Source organism: Aethalodelphis obliquidens, unplaced genomic scaffold (assembly GCF_003676395.1).
Source record: "Aethalodelphis obliquidens isolate GAN/ISIS:26980383/991018 unplaced genomic scaffold, ASM367639v1 scaffold46, whole genome shotgun sequence".
Taxonomy (NCBI): Eukaryota; Metazoa; Chordata; class Mammalia; order Artiodactyla; family Delphinidae; genus Aethalodelphis; species Aethalodelphis obliquidens.
In genome coordinates this window covers 8,660,739-8,684,278 of record NW_020837990.1, presented here as the reverse complement: position 1 = coordinate 8,684,278, position 23,540 = coordinate 8,660,739, and the positions used below count along the sequence as shown (strand labels likewise).

The 23,540-nt window shown below is 43.6% G+C and overlaps 1 protein-coding gene across 2 annotated transcripts in view; it reads right to left on the bottom strand.

Moving 5' to 3' along the window:
* CADM1 (cell adhesion molecule 1) overlaps window positions 1–20,718 on the bottom strand; it is a 335,046-nt gene extending 314,328 nt beyond the window's left edge. For both annotated transcript variants that reach the window (XM_027082245.1, XM_027082246.1), the window contains exon 1: window positions 20,463–20,718. In XM_027082245.1, the coding sequence (XP_026938046.1) occupies window positions 20,463–20,589 (127 nt within the window). In that variant the 5' untranslated portion in view covers window positions 20,590–20,718. The remainder of the gene's footprint in view (window positions 1–20,462) is intronic.
* Between the last annotated feature and the right edge of the window lie 2,822 nt (window positions 20,719–23,540).

Below are 23,540 nucleotides of genomic sequence, written 5' to 3'. Positions count from 1 at the left end.
GTCCTTCTGCTATCAGTTTTGCTGGTTATTAGGCTTCAAATCACCGTCATTGGGCAAGCAGTGAACATGCAATCATTATTTCATATTTTTCTTTCTCCTTCTCTATCATCTTTAAATCCACAATATCTCAATCCAACTGATGTCAGTAAATCCAGCCTGTCCCAACTTTTCTCTAAAACTCTTAAAACTATTTGAATGAGGTGTTGAGCAGCTGTCAGTTATGGATTTGAAAATAAAAAAGAGCCTGAAAATTGTATGTCAGTATAAAAAGATTAGGTGAAGCAATTCAGAATGTTTAAGAACTTTAAATCAAGTTAAAAGCAGTTACTATGGCCAGACCTCATGAAACTCCACTTAAGAGTCGCATTAACCTGGCAGTCAAAACTATTTAAACTGAAGAATGTTTTTTTCACATTTCACTCACTTTCGGCATCAACCAAAAAAAAAAAAAAAAGAAAAGATAACAATGTGAATTGGCATACGGCAGTACAGTCATGTAACAGTAACCTCCAAGATTTAGCTTTCTAAGGACAAAGCCAGAGCTATTAATCTGTGCACTAGATGAGCTATATCCCTCTAGGGCCAAAAGGGATAATTCTTCAAATGAAGAAAGAAAAATTAAGATATTCTAGAAGCTTTTAGGTATGAAAAGCAAGAGAGAGTAGAGAAAAATGCACAATTTGGAGACCCACAGTAGCTGAGTCCAAGATTCAATACAAATCTACTGAATTTGGCATGAAGTCAACACCCTCACCCAACCCCTCGTCCAATAATGATAAGCATGAGAATTTGGCTTCTTACTTTTTAGTCTAGAGCTATGCTGTCCAACATGGTAGCCACTAGCCATATGGGGCTATTTAAATTTAAGTTAATTAAAATTAAAGAGAATTAAAAATTCAGCTCCTCAGTTACACGAACCACATTTCAAGCACTCAATAGTCACATATGGCTAGTGGCTACACTACTGGATGGCACAGATACAGAATCCTTCCATCATCACAGAAAGGTCTACTAAAAAGCACTGGAGACACATGGCTGGAAAGTTTCAGCGCTCCACTGCTCAACTGAGTTCCATTCTGATCATTCTACCTATAGGAGGAGACTTGTCAGGTCCTCAAGGTAATGTGCAAAAATTCCACAAGGATTTACCTTTTACATGGAAGAGTTAAGGAAATGCAGGCTACAACTCAGCAGACTGCCATATTGGCCTGAGCTACACTCTCACTAGTCAAATATAAATCAAAATGCTCCCACACATCAATTTAATTCGTGACCCCCTGCTGACTAATATGCACTAAGGAACCATGCCCAGTCTTTCTGGACTTCACGCAGCTCGTTGAAAGCCAGGGTAGCAAACATTCATCTACCTAAAAAAGTAGGAGTTGCCGTTAAGCTGACCTAGATTCTTCCTGCCATCCTGAAAGGGCTTCCCGCCCTACGCTAGGATTTGTTTTTGTTCTCTGATGGTGGTTGTTAAAGCAGCACACTTCCAGAAAAACAGCTTCCATCCATCCTGCCTCCATGCTTAAGCCTGCCAAAGCTGTCATTCATTACGCGAAATACAAGGACAACTGTGAGGTTCGTTAATGTGCTTTTTATTCAACATCAACCTCTAGAATCGTAATTAAACCTTTTAAGTCCTATGGACAGACTGAACAGGCTCTCCCAGTCCCCTATACAATGAGTGGTAAGGCACAGTGTGGTGTACCAGTGTACTACAATGAGAACCGGACTCATTGGAGTACTTCCAGTCCAAAAACCTGGAATCGGGAATCAAATAAGTGTTCCAACAGCCTAGCTGTGTGACTGGCTAAGTTACCTAATTTCATTCTTATACAACCTCCTCCCCAGAGTTCATTCACTTTCAAGACAATCCTTACTGCTTCAAGACTCTTCAGCAACTTAGTTAACAGGCTTCCAACCCACATCAACCCCGCCTACAACTCCTTCCCCCTTCCACAGCATTAATCTCCAGTCCTCTGATTAGTCTTGACTAGTTCATCACAGTTCCTTATCCTGTCCGCTAAAAACAGACCTCCCTTGGGCTTCCCCGGTGGCACAGTGGTTGGGAGTCCGCCTGCCGATGCAGGGGACACGGGTTCGTGCCCCGGTCCGGGAGGATCCCACATGCCCCGGAGCGGCTGGGCCCGTGAGCCACGGCCGCTGAGCCTGCGCGTCCGGAGCCTGTGCTCCGCAACCGGAGAGGCCACAACAGCGAGAGGCCCGCGTACCGCAAAAAAAAAAAAACAAAAAAACAAAAAAAACACACCTCCCTTAAGGTTCTACCTCTATGACCCTCTTCAGGATTCCTCACACACTCCTCTCCAGCACCTAACACAATGGCACACATCGGGCATCTCAGTACATGCGTATCAAATAAGTAACTGAATCAATGCCTCATGCAGAATCAGCTATCAACTCTTTACAGATGACTTTCAAATCTGTATCTCTAGCTCTACTCTCAGCCTCTCTCCTAAACTCGAGTATCACATTTCAAATGACCTTCTGAACATTTCTACTATGTTCTAATGGTAGCTCAAGTTTAACATGTCCAAAACCAAGCTCACTGTTTTCCCTTACTAAGCCCACCATGGTATTCGGATTTCTGTTCATTGGAACAGCCACTCTCCTAAGCCACTCAAGTTCCAAACCAAAGCCTGCCTTCGTTTCTAGTCTTTATTTTCCCTCAGTCCCCATTCTCCAGTCAATTCCACCTCCATTCTTCCTCCACTGCCCTAATTCAAGTTTTCATAAAGTCATACCTGAACTATTATACCCCTAACCAATCTCTCATTTCTAATCTGCTCACAAACGATTGTCAGATTCATAGTCCTAGAGCACCAACCTGACATTACTTCCCTGTTCAAAATCCCTTCAATAGTTCCCAATGACATCCAGAATTAAATCTAAATTTGGCTTTCAAACTTTTTCCACAATCTGGCCCCCAGTTATCTTTTGCTAATCCCATCTCTCACATGCCATTTTAGCTTTCCTACCTGTAAGCCTTTACTCATGTGGTTCTCCTTCAACCTGGAATGTCCTCTCTCCTCACCTCTTTCTGGGTGGAAATCTTCCCTGTGTTTTTCGAGACTTCATTTAAATGAAAAGCCTTCTACACTCCAACTCCATGTTAGCTCCCTTCTTTATATCCCTCTGATAGAAAGACAGAGATGACAGTGATCTGAAATCTCAGCTCCTTATCCAGTCCTCTGCTGTGGCCACAGTCACACCTTCGGGGACCCCAAAGAGAATATGAGGAAAGGAAAGATGAGGTAGATGAGCATTCCTTGTTACTGCCTATGACTTTGGCCTCAGCACGGACGTGATCTCAGGAACCAGAGCTCATTCTCTCCAGCCTTGTTGTTTTGAACCTGAAGGACTCATTCTGTTTAGATCTGTGGTTTTCAAACCTTTTTTAAAAGAGTATAACACTTTTTCAAAGGGCCTCCTATAGAGATCCAACGTATAAATGTGGAACTTATCTTGCTGGAACTAGCACCAGATAAATGTTATAAAATGAATTTAACTCTCATCAGTTATTCCATTATAAGTAGATTATATATTCATCTTTTTTTTTTTTTAGTCTATCCTTTTCTTCCTCCTTTAGTTCATGGAAAGTTCAGGCCAAAATCTTGAAGGTGATGACCTCATTTAAAAATATCCTAAGACCTTGAAAAATATTCTATTAAAGCATAACTCTGTATGCACTCACCTTATGAAACAAGGATAAAGGGATGTCATCATGGCTAAATTAATATAAAACTGAAACATCATTTTTGGTTAAAAAAATAAAGGTGAAGAAAAGTTCTGCTACTTCTTTAGCCTGAAATTCTTTTTGCACCAGATTCATGCTATTGCATGAATGGAATACAATGCTGGAGGAATAACATTTCAAGAGGAAAAGCAGACTGAACATGGTGGTTATTTAAAGAATCATCAACTTGTTTGCATGCAAATGACCAGAATAATGAAATAAGCAATGCTGCCAACAGGACCCAGAAGCAATTGTTTTTAACTAGAATGCTTGAAGCGTTAGCCACCTAATTCTAGAAGAAACTGACTTACTAATCTTTTCCTTTTCTTGGATAATACCAATCATACATTATATATTAACACATTGACAAAATGTGTATTGCAAAGATATAATTTTTCGTGAACATCGCTATCACATCATTATTTACTTGACGGTAGGTCACACTGATAAAGATATATTTACCAAGATTTATAGTGGAAAGGAAGGGTTTAATTCCTCTGCCTTGAAGATTTCTTAAGAAGGCAATCTCTGGAAAAGCGTCTACCAAGAAAGAGAAGATGGCACATGGCACAAAATCAAGGAAGATATGTCATTCCACTCAAAACCTCAACTAACTGCAATAATCCACACACGATGCCTAAGAAATGCAAGCCGTGTAGCCTAAGACAATAGAGAGCTGTATAGCTACAAGGGAAGCATCGATAAAATGCTACGATTCCCCATAATTCGAAGCATTTAAAGCACCAAACACAGCCTAGGCTGGATGCATGCCTTAGGCAGGGAGAAGAGAAGTCTAAATGGATGGATGTGAATATGAAGGAAACACTTTAGAAATAGGCCATAAAAACAAGTTATGATAGCCCTCCTCCCCTCCCAATACTGCCAGGTAGTTAGAGTTATTGAGCAGACATCACTTAGGACAGTGAGAAAAAGGCTAGCCACCCCTCCCCTTCAAAAACGCCTCGACAAGGTCACCGATTTATCAGTGTCACAAATGCATTTACAAAATATTACAGCAATAAACTCTGGTTAGAGTGGGTTCCACCTCTATATTCACAGGGAAGAACAAACTCCAAACTTCTCCTAAATTAAAAGGTAACATTAGCAAACTGTCTCTCCCTCCGCCTGCGTATGAAATCTCTCCCACCTTCCATGGAAGAACAACAGGAAATCTTTCTGTTTAAAACTAGATCAGTTGTAGGCAATTAACTTTATAAGCTTAGTTTTGCCACAGTCTTATTTAGCACCAACTATCCAGTCACACAAATAGTGGAAGCATCTCCACAAAACAGACTGCCCTACCCATCTCATTTTTTTAAAACACAGCAACAAGCCACTTCTCATGTTTGATCCAACAACTGTGATCTATTTTTTGTTCCTGAAGCCACAGACTCCACATATATCTTTATTACTGTACAAGGAAAACTGTCACCCTGAGGTTTAAATTTTCCTATGTGTACCATGCCTCTCCTGAGAATATATCCGTTTTAAGACAAGGCTCTCATGAAAACTGAGGGGAAGAGGGGCAGATGGCCTCAGAGAGAAGTTTCTTGGTTTGCTGCTTCAAATCTAACGTGCCAGTATGGCCCTAGCAATGACACAAAGTCCAGCCATACCAGGACTGTACAGTGATTAAGTAAATGGAAAGAGGTTCTCTTACTTGGGCTGGTATCTAAATCTCTCCAACAACTACCCAACAACCAAGTATGATCAAACACGCTAGAAGTCAGTCCTTCAGGCTATGAAAACATCAGATAGTGACAGCCCTTCATCCATTAAGAGAGAACAAACAACGTTTGCTAAGAATTACAGTTCTAAAAGCTGGTAACTACACAACCACTAAATTAAATTCATACACAAAGGCCTCGTGCAAATTCTAAACCCCAACTACCAGTATTCATGACAAATGAGAAAAGATAGGCTATATACGTATTGGAAATCAGATTGTGTAACAGGAAAATGGTGAGTGAATAAACAACCTTTGGAGTGATGCATCTTTATACTGCTTTTCAAGACTGAATTATTATCACCATGTTCTCTGTTCACATTTATGCTGATGATTTCAGGGGCAATGGAGACCTAATTTCCAATTCATTCATTGCTTTAACAAATGTTTACTGAACACATACTACGTGTAGGGCATTAACTTCATGCTGTTAAGGATACAAAGATGAATAAGCAGTAGTCCCTCCTGTAGAAAGGCTAGGAGACACCTACCTATGGACACATGTCAACATATGATAACGTAAGAAGTGTTAAATATCATGGGATGGCTAGAGAAACTGTAAAAGAAGTTGAAAGGAAAATACTACATTCAGGCTGGAAAGTACATTAAGATTTGAAAAAGAAGCACTGGACTTGGGTCTTATGTACGCACAGGATTGAAACATGCCGATATAGAAGACCAGAGGATGGGGCATTTCTGTTGGTGAAAACAAGTTTGACAAGTATGAAATGCACAGGTATAGAGAGGGAAGCTGAGGCAATTTGGAGAAAGATGTTTGACAGGAAGAAAGAAGATAAGTCTGGGAAAGCCCCTAAGGAAGTACAGAAGAGGGGCAGAAAGAAAAGGCACCTAACCCACCTGAGAGTTCATGTAAGTTTCCTTGAGAAATTGGGAGCTGGATCTCGAAAGATATGTAGGAATCAGTCATCTAGATAAGCATACTTCAGGAGGAGGAGGTGACATACAAAAAGGCTGAGAGAGCGTGGCATATCTAGGACACATTTACTTTGGTTAAGTAAAGAACACAGTGGGGCTTCCCTGGTGGCGCAGTGGTTGAGAATCCGCCTGCCGATGCAGGGGACACGGGTACGTGCCCCGGTCCTGTAAGATCCCACATGCTGCGGAGCGGCTAGGCCGGTGAGCCATGGCCGCTGAGCCTGCGCATCCGGAGCCTCTGCTCCGCAACGGGAGAGGCCACGACAGTGAGAGGCCCGCGTACTGAAAAAAAAAAAAAAAAAAAAGAACACGGGGTGTGCACAGCTGGCAAGAGGTGAACGTGAGAGGAAGACATAAGTCAAGTGATAAAGGGCACTGTAGGCCACACTGGAGGAGTGTAAGCGCCATCTTTAAGGTGCCAAGAAAACATTTCCAGATTTTTTTTTTTTTTGGTACGCGGGCCTCTCACTGTCGTGGCCTCTCCCGTTCCGGAGCACAGGCTCCGGATGCGCAGGCCCAGCGGCCATGGCTCACGGGCCCAAACGCTCCGCGGCATGTGGGATCTTCCCAGACCGGGGCACGAACCCGTGTCCCCTGCATCAGCAAGCAGACTCTCAACCACTGCGCCACCAGGGAAGCCCAACATTTCCGGATTTTAAGCAAGAAAGTGACAATCTAATATGTGTTTCAGAAAGATCTGCCTAAAAGCAGTGTTAAGGATGCATTGAAGGGATGAGACTAGAGGTAAACAGACCAATTAAGGGACTATTAGATCAGTTTAAATCTACTTTCCTCATCTGTAAAATGAGCATAAGGGTAACTAAGACAGTGGTGGTGAAATTGACAGGAGTGAATGCAAGAGACAAGCAGGACTTAGTTACTAACACAGGGGAAGGGTAGCAAAGGAGGAAGTACTCTAAGATGTCTCCCAGATTCACTTAACTCACTGGGCAGCTTGGTGATACCCTTCATCAGCACAGAAAATATAGGATAGTGGGAGGTTTGGGGAGAGCAAAAGTGCTAAGTTCAGTTTCAGACATGTTGAACTTTAGGAAAATGTACTTACGTGTTTAAAACGATGGGTTTTGAAGATAGACCTGGTTCTACCACTTATTATTTGTGCCTCTTGGACAAGGGTCCTATCATCCTCTCAACTTCCTCACTGGTAAAATGAAGCAAGAGAGACAACTACTTACAGGGTGACAGTAAGGATTAAATGAGATCCTGAATGAAGATACAAAATAACAGTTGCTGTTTTGTCATTAATATTATTTGAGATAACTGTGGAATATCCAGATTGAGATGTTCAGTGGGCACCTTTGGAACATGGTCTGAGGTTTAGATGCAAAAGGCTGTGCACTTTACAGTAAGTATAACACAATTTTTTTAAAGTGGTAGGAAGAATTGGGGCATTGGGACTTGAGACATAGATATGCCTATTTACTGGATGAGGAGAAGGGTAAACGATGACTGCTGAGAAGCAAAGTAAGGCACAGTTAATAAACATCAGAGACACACATTGCATTATATGAAAAAGGGCAGTCCCTATTTTCTTGCAAGTAATATGGTGAGTTAAATGAAAAAAATAAAGCATTCTCCTAACTACCCAAAGAGAACTATTACCCTAAAAGGAAGAGATATGAATATAGTAAAATAAAAAGGTTTCTAAAGTGAAATAAAGCCAAATGGGGGTAAATCATCAAATTAATATGAAAACCCAGGATTTGTCAAATAAGACATTATAGGGCTTCCCTGGTGGCACAGTGGTTGAGAGTCCGCCTGCCAATGCAGGGGACACGGGTTCGTGCCCCGGTCCGGGAAGATCCCACATGCCGCGGATCGGCTGGGTCCGTGAGCCATGGCCGCTGAGCCTGTGCGTCCGGAGCCTGTGTTCCGCAACGGGAGAGGCCACAGCAGTGAGAGGCCCGCGTACCAACAAAAAAAAAAAAAAAAAAAAAAAAAAAGACATTATAGGCAGATGTTAACACGGTTTATGGAAAAGTATGAAAACAGAGAACACTACCTATTATTTTTTCAAAGGAAAAATAAGAAAGATACATGAGAAAGGAATGAAATTGGCTACTACAGGAAGGTGGGTGGGAATGGGCCAGGAAGTACAGGGAAGGGAGTGACACTTCTTTACATAGTTTTGATTTTTGAGCCATGGTAATGATTAACATGTTCGACATATAAACTTAAATCAACAAGGATAGGTAAAACACTAAAATTGAATAGAAACAGAAATCAATGCTCCTTAGTATACATCTCATTGATAACACACACACACAAGGCACTAATTTGTGAACTTGTGAACACAGTACTCTGACCGTCAACCTTCACTGGATCTATTTTAAAGGCAAAAAAGAGTGGCAAAAATCTTGAGCTTCACTTGACAGTTTTGTTGTCTACAGTATTCTCTGTGGAGTAATTCCAAATCTAGTTTTTGCATTAATTATAAGAAACTGATATGGCTGGGAATCAAGGTTCTCAGTGTGGGGGAAAAAAGTACAAATAAGGAATGAGAAAAGGGGAGAAAGAACCTTAGTTTTACAATAGAATTGAAGACATTAGTATGAAATCATGATTTAAATGAATAAGTATAAATTTTAAATGTATCCAGATATATATAAATATAATTTATTTATATAATAATAAATATACATGTAATCTCCTAGTTCTGTCCACTGAAACAAGTCAACCGCAATGAGCACAACTCTTTGGTATCTAAATACCAGTTGCCCACTGAAAGGAACCACAGCTTCTTGCAGAAATAGCTGATTCCAGATCTGGAGCAGGGAAAATACAAGGTGAGCTTAGACATCTTCTTGTGACATAAAATAAGAAAGAACTTAAAAATTAACAGAGATATGTCAAAAGGATACAAGAGCCAGACTGAAGGGGTTCCCTTTAGCCAAATTTGACGGTAAAGAAATATTATCACACTGAAACTGTTTTAAATGTATGAGTCCGTTGTGATTTTCAAATAAAAAGGAGAGGATGGGGGAAAGGCGAGCTCTTCTTTATTCAAGAAGGCCTCTGCCCAATACAGGGGAATGACAATTAGAAAAAGCACAATTTTATAAACACTGGTGTAATATTTGATTTAGACAAGGTTTATCAATGCTGCTAAAACCACTAGATGAAATGTTTGAGGACAGGATCTTCAATCTCAAAATATCCCACAAATTACTTATTAATGACAAAGGGACAAAAGTGGAGACATCTGTAAATCCACATCAACCAAGTACTAAACCTACAGTTAGCAAAGGGATCAAACTTGCCACTGCTAAAATTAGGACGAACTGCTATTATGTTGCTCTTGATGTGATGTTAAAAGGTGGCAACATCAGCTGTGCCATGTTCCTGCCTATGATTACAGTCTGAATCAAACTAGGAGGAAACAAGCAAACAATCTGTAGAACCGTGGGACATTCCACAAAGCTGTAGATCTGGACTCAACAAAATGTCAACACCATGAAAGACATCCCACACACACACTCCTTAAAAGAACCTTAACAAACAAACAAACAAAAAAAAGTGGAGGGCAAGGGAATGGTTCTAGATTAAAAGAAAAAGAGACGTGCAAACCATATCCAATGTGTGATCTCCAGTGGAGTCTAGATCAGGGAAGACAAGGAAACACAGATAGATAAAGAATATTACTGGGAAAATTGGGGCACTTTGAATATGGACTAGACATTAAATAATATCGGTGAATATTAAATTTCTTGAATGTAATGAGGTTGTGGGAGAAGATGTCCCTATTCTCAGGAGTCTGGTGCTGAAGTATTCAAGGGTGACGTGTCACTAGGCCTGCAACTTGCTTTCACATGGATCAGAAAAAAACAAAAAGACGTGTGGATACATTGTTTAGAGAGCTAGAGATAAAACAAACGGGCAAAATGCTGACAGTTGATGAATCTAAGTAAGGGGTGTACAAGCATTTGTTATACTTTCAACTTTCCTGCCGTTTTGAGAGTTTTCAAAGTAAAAGTTGAGAAAACCAACTGTATCCCTCAGGAATCCACCCACCCAACTATAACTGCACCAAACACGATGCCTGGTATAAAAGCAGACACTTGATTTAACCATAATTTTTAAATTCTCATTTTTCTTCCAAGTGCCTTATGGGTTAGCTACAGAAATACAAGTACTTGATTTAAATATAGTATATAAAATATAAGGGGTAAGTAAAATCATAAAGTCCCGTCTGTGTTAAAAGGCCCAGAAACTTGAGATTATAATCACTGTCTATTTCTCCAAGGTGACTGGATAATTCCATTTACTTCCAAAAAACATTCAACTCCGGGTGGGATCTTAATCTTACTGCCACTTTATTCTTCAGTTTCACCTTAGAGACAGTTGAGTACATCCTGAATTAATCCTTTCAGCACATTATTTTTCAATATTCTCCAACGTGCGAGGGATTTACAAACGTGATTAGCAGTAGTAGTAGTCAGAAACATAACCCCCATCACTAAACCGTGGCTGTTTTAATGAAAGCCATATATATAAAATACTTCCTTCTCAAGGACATTCATACATATGATCTTATTTTATTTTTAACACCCTGTAAGGTAGGTTGTTTTTGTTGTTTTTAGCTCTTAAGCAAAGCCCTAGGTTTATGCTGTTCTGTAATCTAGACCGGGTATTCTGCTTGCCAAGCTGGCCCAGAGATGGAGAGATTTGCTTCGGGAAAGGGAAACAAACAGCAACTAACATTCATGTGATTACTAACAAAACTAAAAGAAAGGAGACAAGAGGTCTCTTCACAGTGACCTGTGCGCACAAGATATGCACAAGGAAAAGTGAAGTTCGGTGTCATTTAAGCTAATCTCTATTTGAACCTTTTAAGAGATAAAACCATTTGAGCAGTAATTTAGTACTGAATTAACTTTTTTTTTTCTCCCTATCTTTGAAGTTTTCATTGTTTAAGTAAGGGTTTCTGCAAGAGAATGAAGCAGGGTTCCTCTTCTATTCAGAAGCTGATTATGTGCAGTAACTTCTGCATGGCTTGGCTTATCCCAGGCTGATAATCAGCAAAGAGCCAAATACATACCACGTTTGACATACAACCTTTTCCCCCAAGACCGTCCCCAAATACTCCATGATAATCAAGTGTTCATACCACTGAATTATCGTGCTGCATAACCTTCCAGTAGCAAAAACTGAACCCTGCAGGGGAAGGATGCCAGACGAGGAAAAAAATAAGGGAAGAACCATGGCAGATATTAGTACCAGATAAAGGCTTTGAAAAGATCCTTCAGATAACAAGTTTAGCAGTTAGACTGAGAAACAAAGATTTCATTTATTCTCTTAAGCCGGTAACAATTCACCCTCTATGTAATCAACTAAAATGCGATCTGCCACAATGGGAGAGATGCCTGTGTTTAGTGAGACAGCACTGCTCCCCAAGTCAACGCTATTTAAAGTGTTAGCTAATAAAGACCTGGGTTTTAGTGCACTTCCTTCTGGCTTCCCGGGTAGTACTTCTTAGCAACTGATGCACCGAAAACATGAGCACCAAATGCTCCTCTAAGGTCGCATCTTTTGGAGCATCTTCAGAGGGGCTGATCTCATGTATGCCAAGTCAGCAGCTCCAGACAAGGCTCTCTGACTCTGACCCTTCCAAAGTTTCCAACTCCTCAAGGCTTAACGTTTTGCCCCAAAGTCTTACTTTGCCAGCTTGTAATTTGTGAATTCAGTTACACTATTTTCATGCTATAGTAAATGTCTGTATTCCAACACGTACTATCAAATAGGCACAATACACTTTCAGCATTCTAGGGTTTAAAATTTCATTAAAATAATGGCAATAATATCTATACATTGTGGCTTACTGGAAAGAAAGACATGTATACACCTGTAAAGCAGAAAAAGGAAATGTCTGTGTGGGCATATATTTTAGATAAGCACGTGTTAGTTAAACTGAAAGATGCAAAGGAAAGATGTTTATTCTCAAGGTGGGCAAGGAGATTCAGCCGTCCTACAATGATAAACCAAAACAGTTAAGAGGAAAACCGATCAGAGAGCAGTTTTATGCAAAGGCAACCAGCTGAAGGCTGATCAGGGGAAACCACTTTCTTCCTCGGTTTCACTGGAGAATCATCAGTCTTCCAGTCTCATCGGGATTGGGCTGAAAAGTAATAAGAAATGAGGGCAATTAGAGAAGGAGTGAGAAAGCAATTGAGGAAGGAACAACCTTAAGACAAAACAATGTGGATTTTGAATCTGGTGCAAGGAGCAAGAATTTGAGATTAGGTTTTCTGCAAGGGCAGTGTCCTGATCCTGTCCAGGAAAGAATTACAGCTGTGGTAGGAGGACTTAAATTCTGACTCAGAGAGCCTGGGATCGGGGGAATTGGCTAGGGAGCTTCTGCTTAGTAAAAACATGGTTTGGAGAGGACGTTGAGGCTTCCAGAGAATGTTGTGGAGAAATAATCAGCCCCATTTTATTTCAGTCCAAGGGTGAAAGCTAAGGAGGGGAAAAAAAGACTCCAAATTTCAGGGCCTTGGAGACCGGGATGACAATGGTGTCACGTGCAATAATGGAGACTTTGTGAAAAGTTGAGATCTAAGATGAAAGGTTCAATTTCTGACATGTTAAATTCTAGATTATTCCTAGCCAAGTGGATATGGTACAGACAATGGGAGAGATGGGGCCCAGGAGCCCTTTGTTTTTAGGGAGATTCCTCCCCACCCCCTCCAGGGACCTCATAACAATTCCAACTTGACACTGCCGTCTAGTGCTGGATGGCTCAAGAGGATTTAGAATGCCTACCTTACCGAGGAAGACTGCCAAGAGCAAGCCACTTATTCTAGGCATTTTTAAAAGTCCATGCCACTAGAATATCAACATCAAACACTGAGTAGCATTTAAATATGAAACAGAGCACTTTCATTTCAAGGCTATTTAACATTTCTGAAATATCAAGATCAAAATGGTGGGTCAAATGACTATGTTCCAGTAAAGCATCTACTAAAAGAAAAACTTTTCCCCACCCCACATTTCTCATAAGATAATCACCCCATTCAAGACACCTGTCAGTCATAAGAGATTTTTTTTTTTTTTTCTTAGCGCTCAGTTTTCTCAAAACCTTACCACCAAGCTCCTCTTTTGAGTAATAATAAAGGCCACACATCACTTCTGCTGTGCATGTATATAAATACCTCCATCTCCCTTTCTTCTAACCCTAGTTCAAGGCCAACTGCTCCAAAGCTTTTGAGAACCAGCACGGGAAGATCTTCAAAGAGAAAGTGCCCATTAACCACAACAGCAGCTGCTGGCTACAGCCTGCAATTTAAATCTCTGAAAAAGAAACTGTGGCTTCTGAAATTTAAACAAGGAGGTGCCACTTGTAATTACAAACATTCCAGTGGGTTCCTTCCTTCATTGATGGTTTCCAAACAAAGGCTTTTTATTCGATTTTGGTGGCGCTCCCCAAACCCTAAATGTAGACATTCCTTTGTGCTTTTCTGGTGCCGTGGCCAGCTCAGAAGAGGGGCACAGGAGGCGGGTTTTTCCTTGGCCAGGGCTGCTTGGAACTCTCAAAACCATCTCATGTGTAATTACTTGTTTGGCTAGAAACCAAAAACCCCAATGCTTCAGTTTATAGTCCACGTTAGACACATTTGAGAAGGAACTTCTTAAAAGACAGACACACAGACAGACACACAGACACACAGACACACAGACACACAGACACACACACAAAACCTCACATTTCACGAACCCTGGAAAATGGAACCAACCTATTTTCCGAGAAACCAAAGAAGTTCCGAAATTAACGCTGAAGCATTCTAACATTTCTAGCTGAAATGAAAAATTCACACTTTAAATGAATGGGGCAAATACTGAAAAGTAAAAAAGAGTAACAGTTTCTCTTCCTACCACCCCGTACCCCCATCCTACAAAAATAAGGCCCCAAAACTTACAGCTCCCTATGGGTTTCCCACACCAAAGGCATTTTCTGATCACTTCAGTTACAGAATACAGGCTGAAATGAATACTCAGCCAATTAGAAATGGGAAAAGATATCTTTTTCTTTGAAGCCATATATTTACAAAACGCAAAGGCACTCATACCACGGAGGCATTTAGAGGAAAATATTCCGAATGAGGGCACCTCACAGCCATCAAACTAAACTAGCCTTTCCTACAGAAGTCCTCCTACGGAGAGTATTCATTATGAGCACATCCAGAAATGGCCAATCTCACCAAGGGTGTTTTCCACAGCTCGCCACTGAGGAATTAGCTACAATTACTGCATATTTACACAACCATATTTACACAATAAAACTCATCTTAGCCGTTCCAAACAAAACCTTGCTCAAAATAAACCAAACCACAGGAAAAGGTCTCCTCAGTGCAGGCAGTAATCACGCTCTGGCTTTTCTAGCTCCCGCCTCAGCTTCTACCCACTGTACCAAGCCTTCACTCTACCTTCCTGGGTAGAGCAAAGCAAGAGTAGGATAAAAATCTGTATACCAGTGGATAAAATGTACATGGAGCTAATGATACTGTGATTATGGGCGTAGAGGAAGAGCTGTATCTTACAGAAATTCATTCTAAAGTAATTTATGGAAGAAATGATAGGATGTCCAGGATTTGTTTAAAATAATCTGGGAAGGGGAGAAGGTGTACAGAAGGTGATGGACCATGGGTGGTAAGTACCAAACCTGATGATCTGCAAAGAGGGTTAATTATGGCATTCTCTCTACATTTGTGTATAACTGAAATTTTCCATAATAAAATGAAAAAATAAAGAAAATATGATCGATGTTTAAAAAAAAAGGGTCATCTTGCAACAATAAAATAATTTTTTCTTTAAGAAAAAAAATTATTCTGAGCTTTCTCCCAGCCTTAACGGAAAGGGACAAGTACCTGGTAAGAAAATCAAGATGTGTTTTTGTTCTTGACTTAAGGACCCTTCCTTTTTTCTTTAGTTACGTGGAACCAGTTCTCCTGTTAATAAGACTCCTTGAAATGACAAAACGAAAGGTTCAAAGTCTAAAGCTGAGGCTTCTGTGCTTCTGTGAAGCCTAGTTCTCGCGCATCTGACTTAAACGACCGGGACACACATCCAGAGCTCTCCTCTACTCAGGTGCTTTGGACAACAACATTCACGTGTGGCTGCCACATGAAGTCCAGAGGTTTCAGAATGATTTGTCAACACTGAAGACAACCTTAACAAAAACCGGTCCTTTCTTCCCAGAGGTCACACCTCTGATCCCTCGGTTTATTACGTAGAGCAATAATTACTCTTGCTGCCTTCAGAATACAAACTCTTCCTACCCAAGACAGCATCTACCCACGATGCATATCCCTTACTGGGCATCCCTGCTGGGAGGTGGAAGAGAAGCTTCACTGGCCGGCTATCCGGAGACCAGCTCCCTATCCTGGAAGCACAGCTAACTCAGCCTCAGTTCAGCGGTAAGCACGGTCCCTCCCTCTCTGGGCTTTGGCTGCCTCACTGCAAAATAATGAGACGTTGCCACATGATTTCTAATATCCTTCCCCTTTCAAAAATTCCATGATTATAAGAATCTCTAGTTCCTCAACAGGTGATATTAAGAAAAAGAACTTTGCATTAAAATGTTATATTTTCTATTAAATAATTTTAAATGTGACTATGAACACTGGCTGAGCTTCTGTATACGTCCATATATATACATATATGCATGTGGATACACACATATTTGTGTGAGTACACACACACACACACACACACACACACAGGCTGATACCATTAGGTGCGTATATGGGACTAATTGCTTGCAACTAGAAGCAGCAAATTTTCAATTCTGCAACAGATGTCGCTGTGTGATTTCTCCTTTCTATGCTGGATTTTCAGTTGAAAATGCCCAGCATGATGGTCAGTACTATTCTTCCCAAGAAAGAGATACAACATTTGAATCCTTTGGATTTATTTTTTATAAAATTTCTTTATATACTGGTAAATTTCCATTCAAATCATAACATTGATTAGTTTGGTGCAATTTAAGAGATCCCCCTGCATAAAAATGGGCCTTCCGTTAAACACACAGGCACACACAAAACCATTTTTAAAATGTAAATTCTAAGTGGCCAATTAAGCATTAATATGTCACATACAGAAACTGAGAGATTGAGTTTATATTCACAGCAATATTATCAAGTTTTTAAAGCCTGAAAATCACTTAGCAATATAGGCCAAGGAATAATAAAAATTCACTTATGTATAATAAGGCCAAAATGTACCAGGTGTGGGCAAAAGTCACTGAAAACTCCAAGAGCACCCTTCATGATCATGAAAATTTTGAATTTTAGTTTTCACAGCATTTCTTTAAAAATAAATAGTAAGGCTAATATTATAATTGCAAGACCTCTTACCCATCTGACATTCACTATCAACCACTTCCTGACACATGTCACAGAAAAGTGACATCTCTTTCCATTCAACCGATATATCCGCCGAAGACCATCCATCTCAACAGGTAGCTACTAGCACTTTCTTCCGCTGTAATTCAGAGCTGGGAGAAAGGATTTCAAAATCTCCTTTTTAGACCCAGGAACCCATTACCTTCTGGGGTTTTAGAGGGAGCCGAGCAAGCTGAGCAGAGCAGGCAGGGAGTCCAGGGAGTCGAGGGCAAAGTCAGATAAGAATATGAAGTCAGGAAAAAAGAGAGGAAGCGCCAGTGTCCTGCCTTGGCTTCTTCCCTGTCCCACTCGCCTTTACCAGGAGGGCCATTGGGAAAACTGGATAAAGCATGTACAACATCCATATGAATAACGCTCTTTGTTCCGGAGAACTGCCTGCTCTTTTATTCCCCCCTTTTTTCGTATTTGTTCATTTCAAAAGATTGCTCAATGGGTCTCTTGTTCCTCCAAAATGTCCCAGGCAAATAATGCAAGCTTGTCTCGTCACACAAGTCACTAAATGAAGCCTTGTGCGTCTCCAGTGACACACTGTAAATATAAAGTGGCATTAAATGAGGGATATTTTATCAAAGCTATCACAGACAAGTGCAAGTCCCTCCCGCAGCTATTGGATTTGATGCAGGGAAAGGCGACAATAGCAGGGCGGCACTTTTGTAAAGTCCCTATCCCCAGTACACAAGCCCCAACAGGCCACGACAAGCAAAAACTCAGTTCCTGGGCTTCCCAGCACCACCACACATCCCCACCCATCAGCCATCCTCTCTACTGCTGAAAATGTAAGAGGAGGGTGACCAACCACGGGTTCACTGGGGGTCAGAAACAACATCATGCGAGCATCCCAAAGTAAACGGGCGTGATTTACACTGAGGAGTGAGCTTTGACAAGCCCATTTTAGCTGCATTTCATTAACATCCATTTCATCCAAACACCACAGGAGGGACGAGAGATTTTCTCCAGAGGATAAATGGATTCAGTTACAGGGGAAGACAGAACCTGGACCCACCGCACAATGGCCCTTGATGGCTATTCCAGCAAGGCTGTAAATGAAACAAGCCTTATGAAGTTAAAAGGCAACGCCAACAGGTTTCTTTAATCCTGGGAGTAGAAACTGGAGGTCTCTGAGAAAGCTTAAACTAAGAGGAGTAAAGAAGAGAAGTCCCCTGGTCCCCACCTGAAATCTACTCTCTGGGACTAGGATCTGGGGGCTAGGCCAAGACCCCTTCTCAAACTCAGCACCAAAAAACACATTAAAAGAAAAAAAAAAGATTTAAAGAAAGGCGCCTCACCCCCTCACTACAAATCAAACCCAATTACTTTCTAATTTGAACACAATCTGATAACAGCATACAAACAGGGATGTACACAGGAGCAGGAAGCTGCTTCCATGGCAACTGGCAACAGAATTTTCTTGTAGCTTTGACATGCACGGTTGAGTTCCAGACCGCTCCTTTCTAAGTCAGCATATAGCCCTCGGTGGGAAGGCAACTTCTTACCGCGAGATAGTTACAAATACAGTACTGTTGCTACTACCTGGAGCCTTCAATGAGCAGGCTGGACAGAGGAGGTATAATCTGATGCTGCTCTGCTGGCGAGCGGCATTGCACGGCTCCCATTTTTAGTCCAAAGACAATATCCCGACCAGCGCTTGCCCCCTCCCCGCCTTTTTTTTTTTTTTTTTTTGCAGCCGATACAAGTCTATTGTTGCCTCTGTTATGCGCCAGTTACCGAGCCTGTAACGCTCACGTTTAACCGACACTGGCGCTTTTTACAATGCAGCAGAACCAGGGATCTCTTTCAGGAACATTTCATTGAACCCATCGAGTCAGAGACATCACCCGAAATGAAGTTGTAACCACACCGGCATCGGCTGAACCCAATTATCTCGTAACTCATAAATTAAGAATTCACAGTGCAAAAACACATAAACAACATCCGGAGGCAGTGGCATGGAAGAAAAAATCCTCAGCTCTGGAACTGAAGCTGCCGCCAGATTCCCACCTCTATGGATCCCCGATAGGTTCCTCAAGTCGAGCTCCCTTGCAAGCCTGTCTTGAGGAGTGGGGGGGAAGCAACCACCCCGGCATCCCCCCAAATCCAAAGCTAGCACCCCCAGATCTCCCCATTTCCTACAGCGTGTCTCCTGCGGTGTTTATGTAACTGTTTGTCCTCTAGCGTGTAAACAAAAGGCACAGCCCAAGCGGAGAGGCACCCCGGGAGCGGCACGGTGGCCCCGGCGCTGCACCCGCCCGGGTCGGGGGCTCCGCAGGTGGGGGCTGAGCTCTCGGTGTCCTCCGCCACTTGTTGCTCGCGGGTCCTGCGGCTTCCGAGCTGCGAGGAGGGGCTTTGCAGGCGCCGAGCCCTGCTGCATCCCCTCCTGCACCTCCCCGCCCCCCGCGGCCCTGCGCCTTGGAGTCCCGGCTCCCTGCTCCCAGCCCGCAGCAGGCGGCCAGGGGCGCTGGGACGCCGCGCGGCCAGCAAGCGCGGCGGTGGTGGGAAGGGGAGGCAGGGTGCAGCACGGCCGGGCTCTCCGCTGGGGAAGAGCTCCAGCTCCCTTTTGTTAGCAAAAGCAAACACTGCCCTCTTCTTTCCCGACCGCGCCAACGCGCCCGGCACACGGTCAGCCAAACAGCGTGCTCCAGCCGAGTGCTCCGCATCTTCAGGGAAGGAGCGGGGCGCGCAGAGCCGCCCCTGGGCAAATTCCCAAGACAGCTCTGCACGCAGGGGACGCCCGGAGGCCCGGAGGGTGCCCGCCTGGCCGCAGAGGCCGCGAACGCTCCCTCCACCACCCCCGAGCTGCCGAAAATGACAGGCAGCCTGGAAATCCGGGGTCCCCACTCGCGGCGGAGGACGCTGTGGGGCAGGCGGGCTGCGGGTTCCCGGCTTCTTCCCGCAGAGGCGGCGACAACAACCGCCCCCCCGTGGGGCCGGGCCCGGGGAACTTTCCCTGCCTGGAGCCCGGCCAAGGAGACCCGCAGCCGGGCGGAGGGGGCGGTGGGGGCGGAGGGGCCGCGATCCGGCTGGAAGGAGACACGAGGGGCGAGCTGTTCGTGGACAGGGGAGAAAGGCAGAGCGCGGGGAAAGCAGGAGCGATCAGACAAATCTGGAGATGTCCTGTGGACCAGTGAGGAATCGCGCTGGAGGGGGCCGCTAGTCAGCCATGGGGAGGTTTCGGGGATGGGGAATGGGGGGCCTGCTGGAGAGGTGGGGGCGAATGGGTAGCCCGGGGAAGCGGGAGGACCTGCAAGTTACGGGGACAACAGCGAGTTAGGGAGGGTCTGGAAGGTTTGGCGGGGGTGCTTGCGATCCACCCCCTTCCCCTATATTCTCTAGCCCCCGGGCCCCACATTCTCACTCCACTCCGCGCCCCGCGCCAAGCCGGGGAGAAAAGGTGTGGGTGCAGCCATCCCTACGAGCTCTAATTCACACCAAGCTGGGCAAGGGAGAGGAGATTTACCGATCCCCTCAACCCCTTCCATTCTCAGCCCTGAGTTTCCTCTCCACACTCCCTCCGATTTGGATTTAGGAAGTGGGGGAAGGTTGTCATGGAAACGTTTCCCCCCTCCATGGCTACGGCCACTGGGGTGCCTTAGGAGATTTCGGGGGCCAACCGGCCGGTGCCCACACCTACCTGTGGGGATCAGTGCCGCGGCAGAGAGGACTAACAGCAGAAGCCGGAGTCTGAGACCGGGAGGCGCCGCCGCCACCGCCGCCGCCGCCGCACACTGGGGTCCGCTCGGCAGCACAGCACTCGCCATGTCGGGCACCTGCCTCAGACTGGCGGCGGTGGCTTCCTCCCGAGCCCAAGCGGACAACTAATGAGATGCTAATGACATGCGCTGGAGGAGGAGTCCAGACCGACCAATCACATCGCCGCGAGCCGAACCCGGCTCTCGGAGGACTCACCCCCTCCCCCACCCCGCCCCCTGGCGCTGGCTTCGGCGGCGCGCCCGCGCCACCTAGGGGCGGGGCCAGGGGGAGGGGCGTATGCAAATATGTTTATGTTAAAATTCGTTTTCGGTTTCCCGGGATCAAGGAAAAAGTGTTCTCCTGGGCCCCTGGCGCACAGGGGCTCCGGCTCCGGGGGCGGGTCTAGCTTCCCGTACACCTTTATTAGGAATGTTTATTGCTATCGCTACATCAACCAGACGACGAGAATCTCCCTAGGAGACTCCCCTGCCCGGTACGCCGAGTGCAACTGGCCTGGAAACAAAACGTTGCAAATTTCCGTCACTCACCTTGCACCGAAGGAATAGATCTTTGGGAAACGGGGGCTGTTCGGGAGTAGAGAGTGAGGAGGCAGGTCCCCGGATTGACAAAACAATCTGGGAGAAGTGCATGCGTGCTTTGCAGGTCCGGCGGAGCGGGAGAGCCCGCTCAACAACCTAGCGGTAGACTTGGGCATAGTTGGGAGAAAGGAGCCGGAATCGGGATCTGGGATTTTCGAGTCTGTGTGTTTGCGGTAGATTCTCGGGAAAGGTAGATCGAGGAGCGTTGGTTCAGGCTCCCCAGCTTGCTGAAGGTCTCCTTCCTGGTTTTAATGTATATGTGATATATGTGTATTTAATATACATGATGCACGTGTATTATTAGATAATTACGATTACACACACTCAACAAAAAATCTTTTCTGTGAAGGCTTCGGGGTGGAGGGCGGAGACGGGGTGTGAAGAGAAGGTCTGCCATCTTCCTCCTTCAGGGCTCAAACCCACTCCCCCTGCCGCCCCTTTGCCCCTCGTCCCGCCTAAGGCGGCTGGGGACCAACAGGTGCTCTGAGCTTCCCGCGTCTCTGGGAGAGGCTTTCCAGGCTGAAGCGACTCGCTTCTCGGACTCGCTCTCCCTCCCCGAAATTGCCTTTGCTTTCTTCCGAGCCAGGCAGCCGGCTCTCTTGTTTGTCTGCTTTTTAATTACTTATTTTCTTCCCCTCTAGAAGAACGTGTGCGCTCTGACCCTCTGTTGCTCAAGCATCAAATTGAAGGACGAGCCATATTAAGTGTAAAGGTTTATAATAATTTAAGTATTCATAGAATGCAGAACAATAAGATGTAGGAAATACAATTTGCATAATAAATATCAATATCACAACAGCTAAAACAAACCATGACAAATTATCTGTGGCTAAATGACCGAGAGATTACTGAATGTAAATTGCTAAGTCTGAGCTATAGTCTAGAGAAGCCCTCTGTCCTCATCTTGCTAAAAAAGAAATAAATAAATGTTACATATCAGAAAGGAAGTCAAGATCTGCCAACCCACCAAATGAGTTACACTTAAAAACAGCCTCCTATTATCCATTATGCATAAACTAATTTCAAGACTACCCTGTCTTCACAGGCCTGGATATTCTGCACTGTAATTACAGGCCCTAATACATGAACTGCAGGCAGTCCTCCAGAAGTCTAGAAAGCTCCAGCAGGCAAACAGCACTACATGAGGCAGGAAACCATCACCACATGGTCACCGGGATAATGTCCAGTCCGCAAAGTCCTACCTATTCTTAGCACCTCCAGAAGTAAAGCTACCTTGATCAGACCAAATGCAAAGCAGAGTCCCTCCACAATCAGGATAAAAAAAATTGAGGCCATATGTATGCTGAAAGATGTATAAACTATAAAGTAAGTTCCCATATCCCAGTCAATCTAGCACCCTAGCGTAAATCTATACTTGCTATTATTATTATTATTACTACTTTTGCATTTATTGAGTTCTTATTAAGTATTTTACATGTGTAATCTCATTTAATCCTTGGAACAATCCTCATGGCACACAGTATTCTTGTATTTTTTAAACACAGAAAGATTAAGCAATTGCCCTAAGGTCAAAGTTTGTAAAATTGCAAAGCTTATGCAATTAACCACTATGCTATACTGGGCCTCAATAAATATTTGTTAAGTAAGTGAATAAATTTCACATTACAATGCATGAATAATAACATAAGCTACATTTTAACATAAGGTGAAAATATGCCAGCAACTCAGAAGCATTTTTTTAAATAACAGGATTGCATTATACTCCTAAGGAAAAGCGTTCCTCATGAGGCTGTAGCTCCAAGAGAATCTAGTCAGGCCCCAGTCCTCCCACACTAGGAACACAGTATGGGGACATTGGAAGATGTGGAGTGTTTTCATCTCCCTTCATTCTCTTGGCACATCAAATGAACACCTACGCAGATTTCCAGTTGGCAAAGAACAACATGGGACATTTCTGTAGGAAATGCTAATGCTGTATGACTTACCTCCCCAGAAGAATGCAGATAGCTTTAGAAATTTCCACCGGAAAATGCCACCCCTGCCAGACATTTAAGGAACTTGCACATCCAATTTCCCAGGTCATGGGACATCTTTAGCACTACGTCTTCATGGAAACAACCAGAGCTGAAAATTTAGGATGAAGCTGTTGCTACCCTATCCACTAGCCACACTCCTCTGCCACCCTCAGCTCTTTCACACTGAAGATCTTGCCAAATGATTTAACATATGGAACATGTGAAGAACGTATCAAATTCCTGCATCTGCTAGATACAAGTTATGACTACTCTGGCTTTCTCATAGTAAAGCTCGTCATTTTCTGCTTCGTGGACTAGAACTCCTCCCCAAGTATGAGTTCCAACATTTTTTCCCCTTGCTACATGAATTTAACCAATTTTGAAAACCAGATGGTGTTTTTGCCATTTATAACTGATAATCAATTGTTTTGTGAATTTAATTTT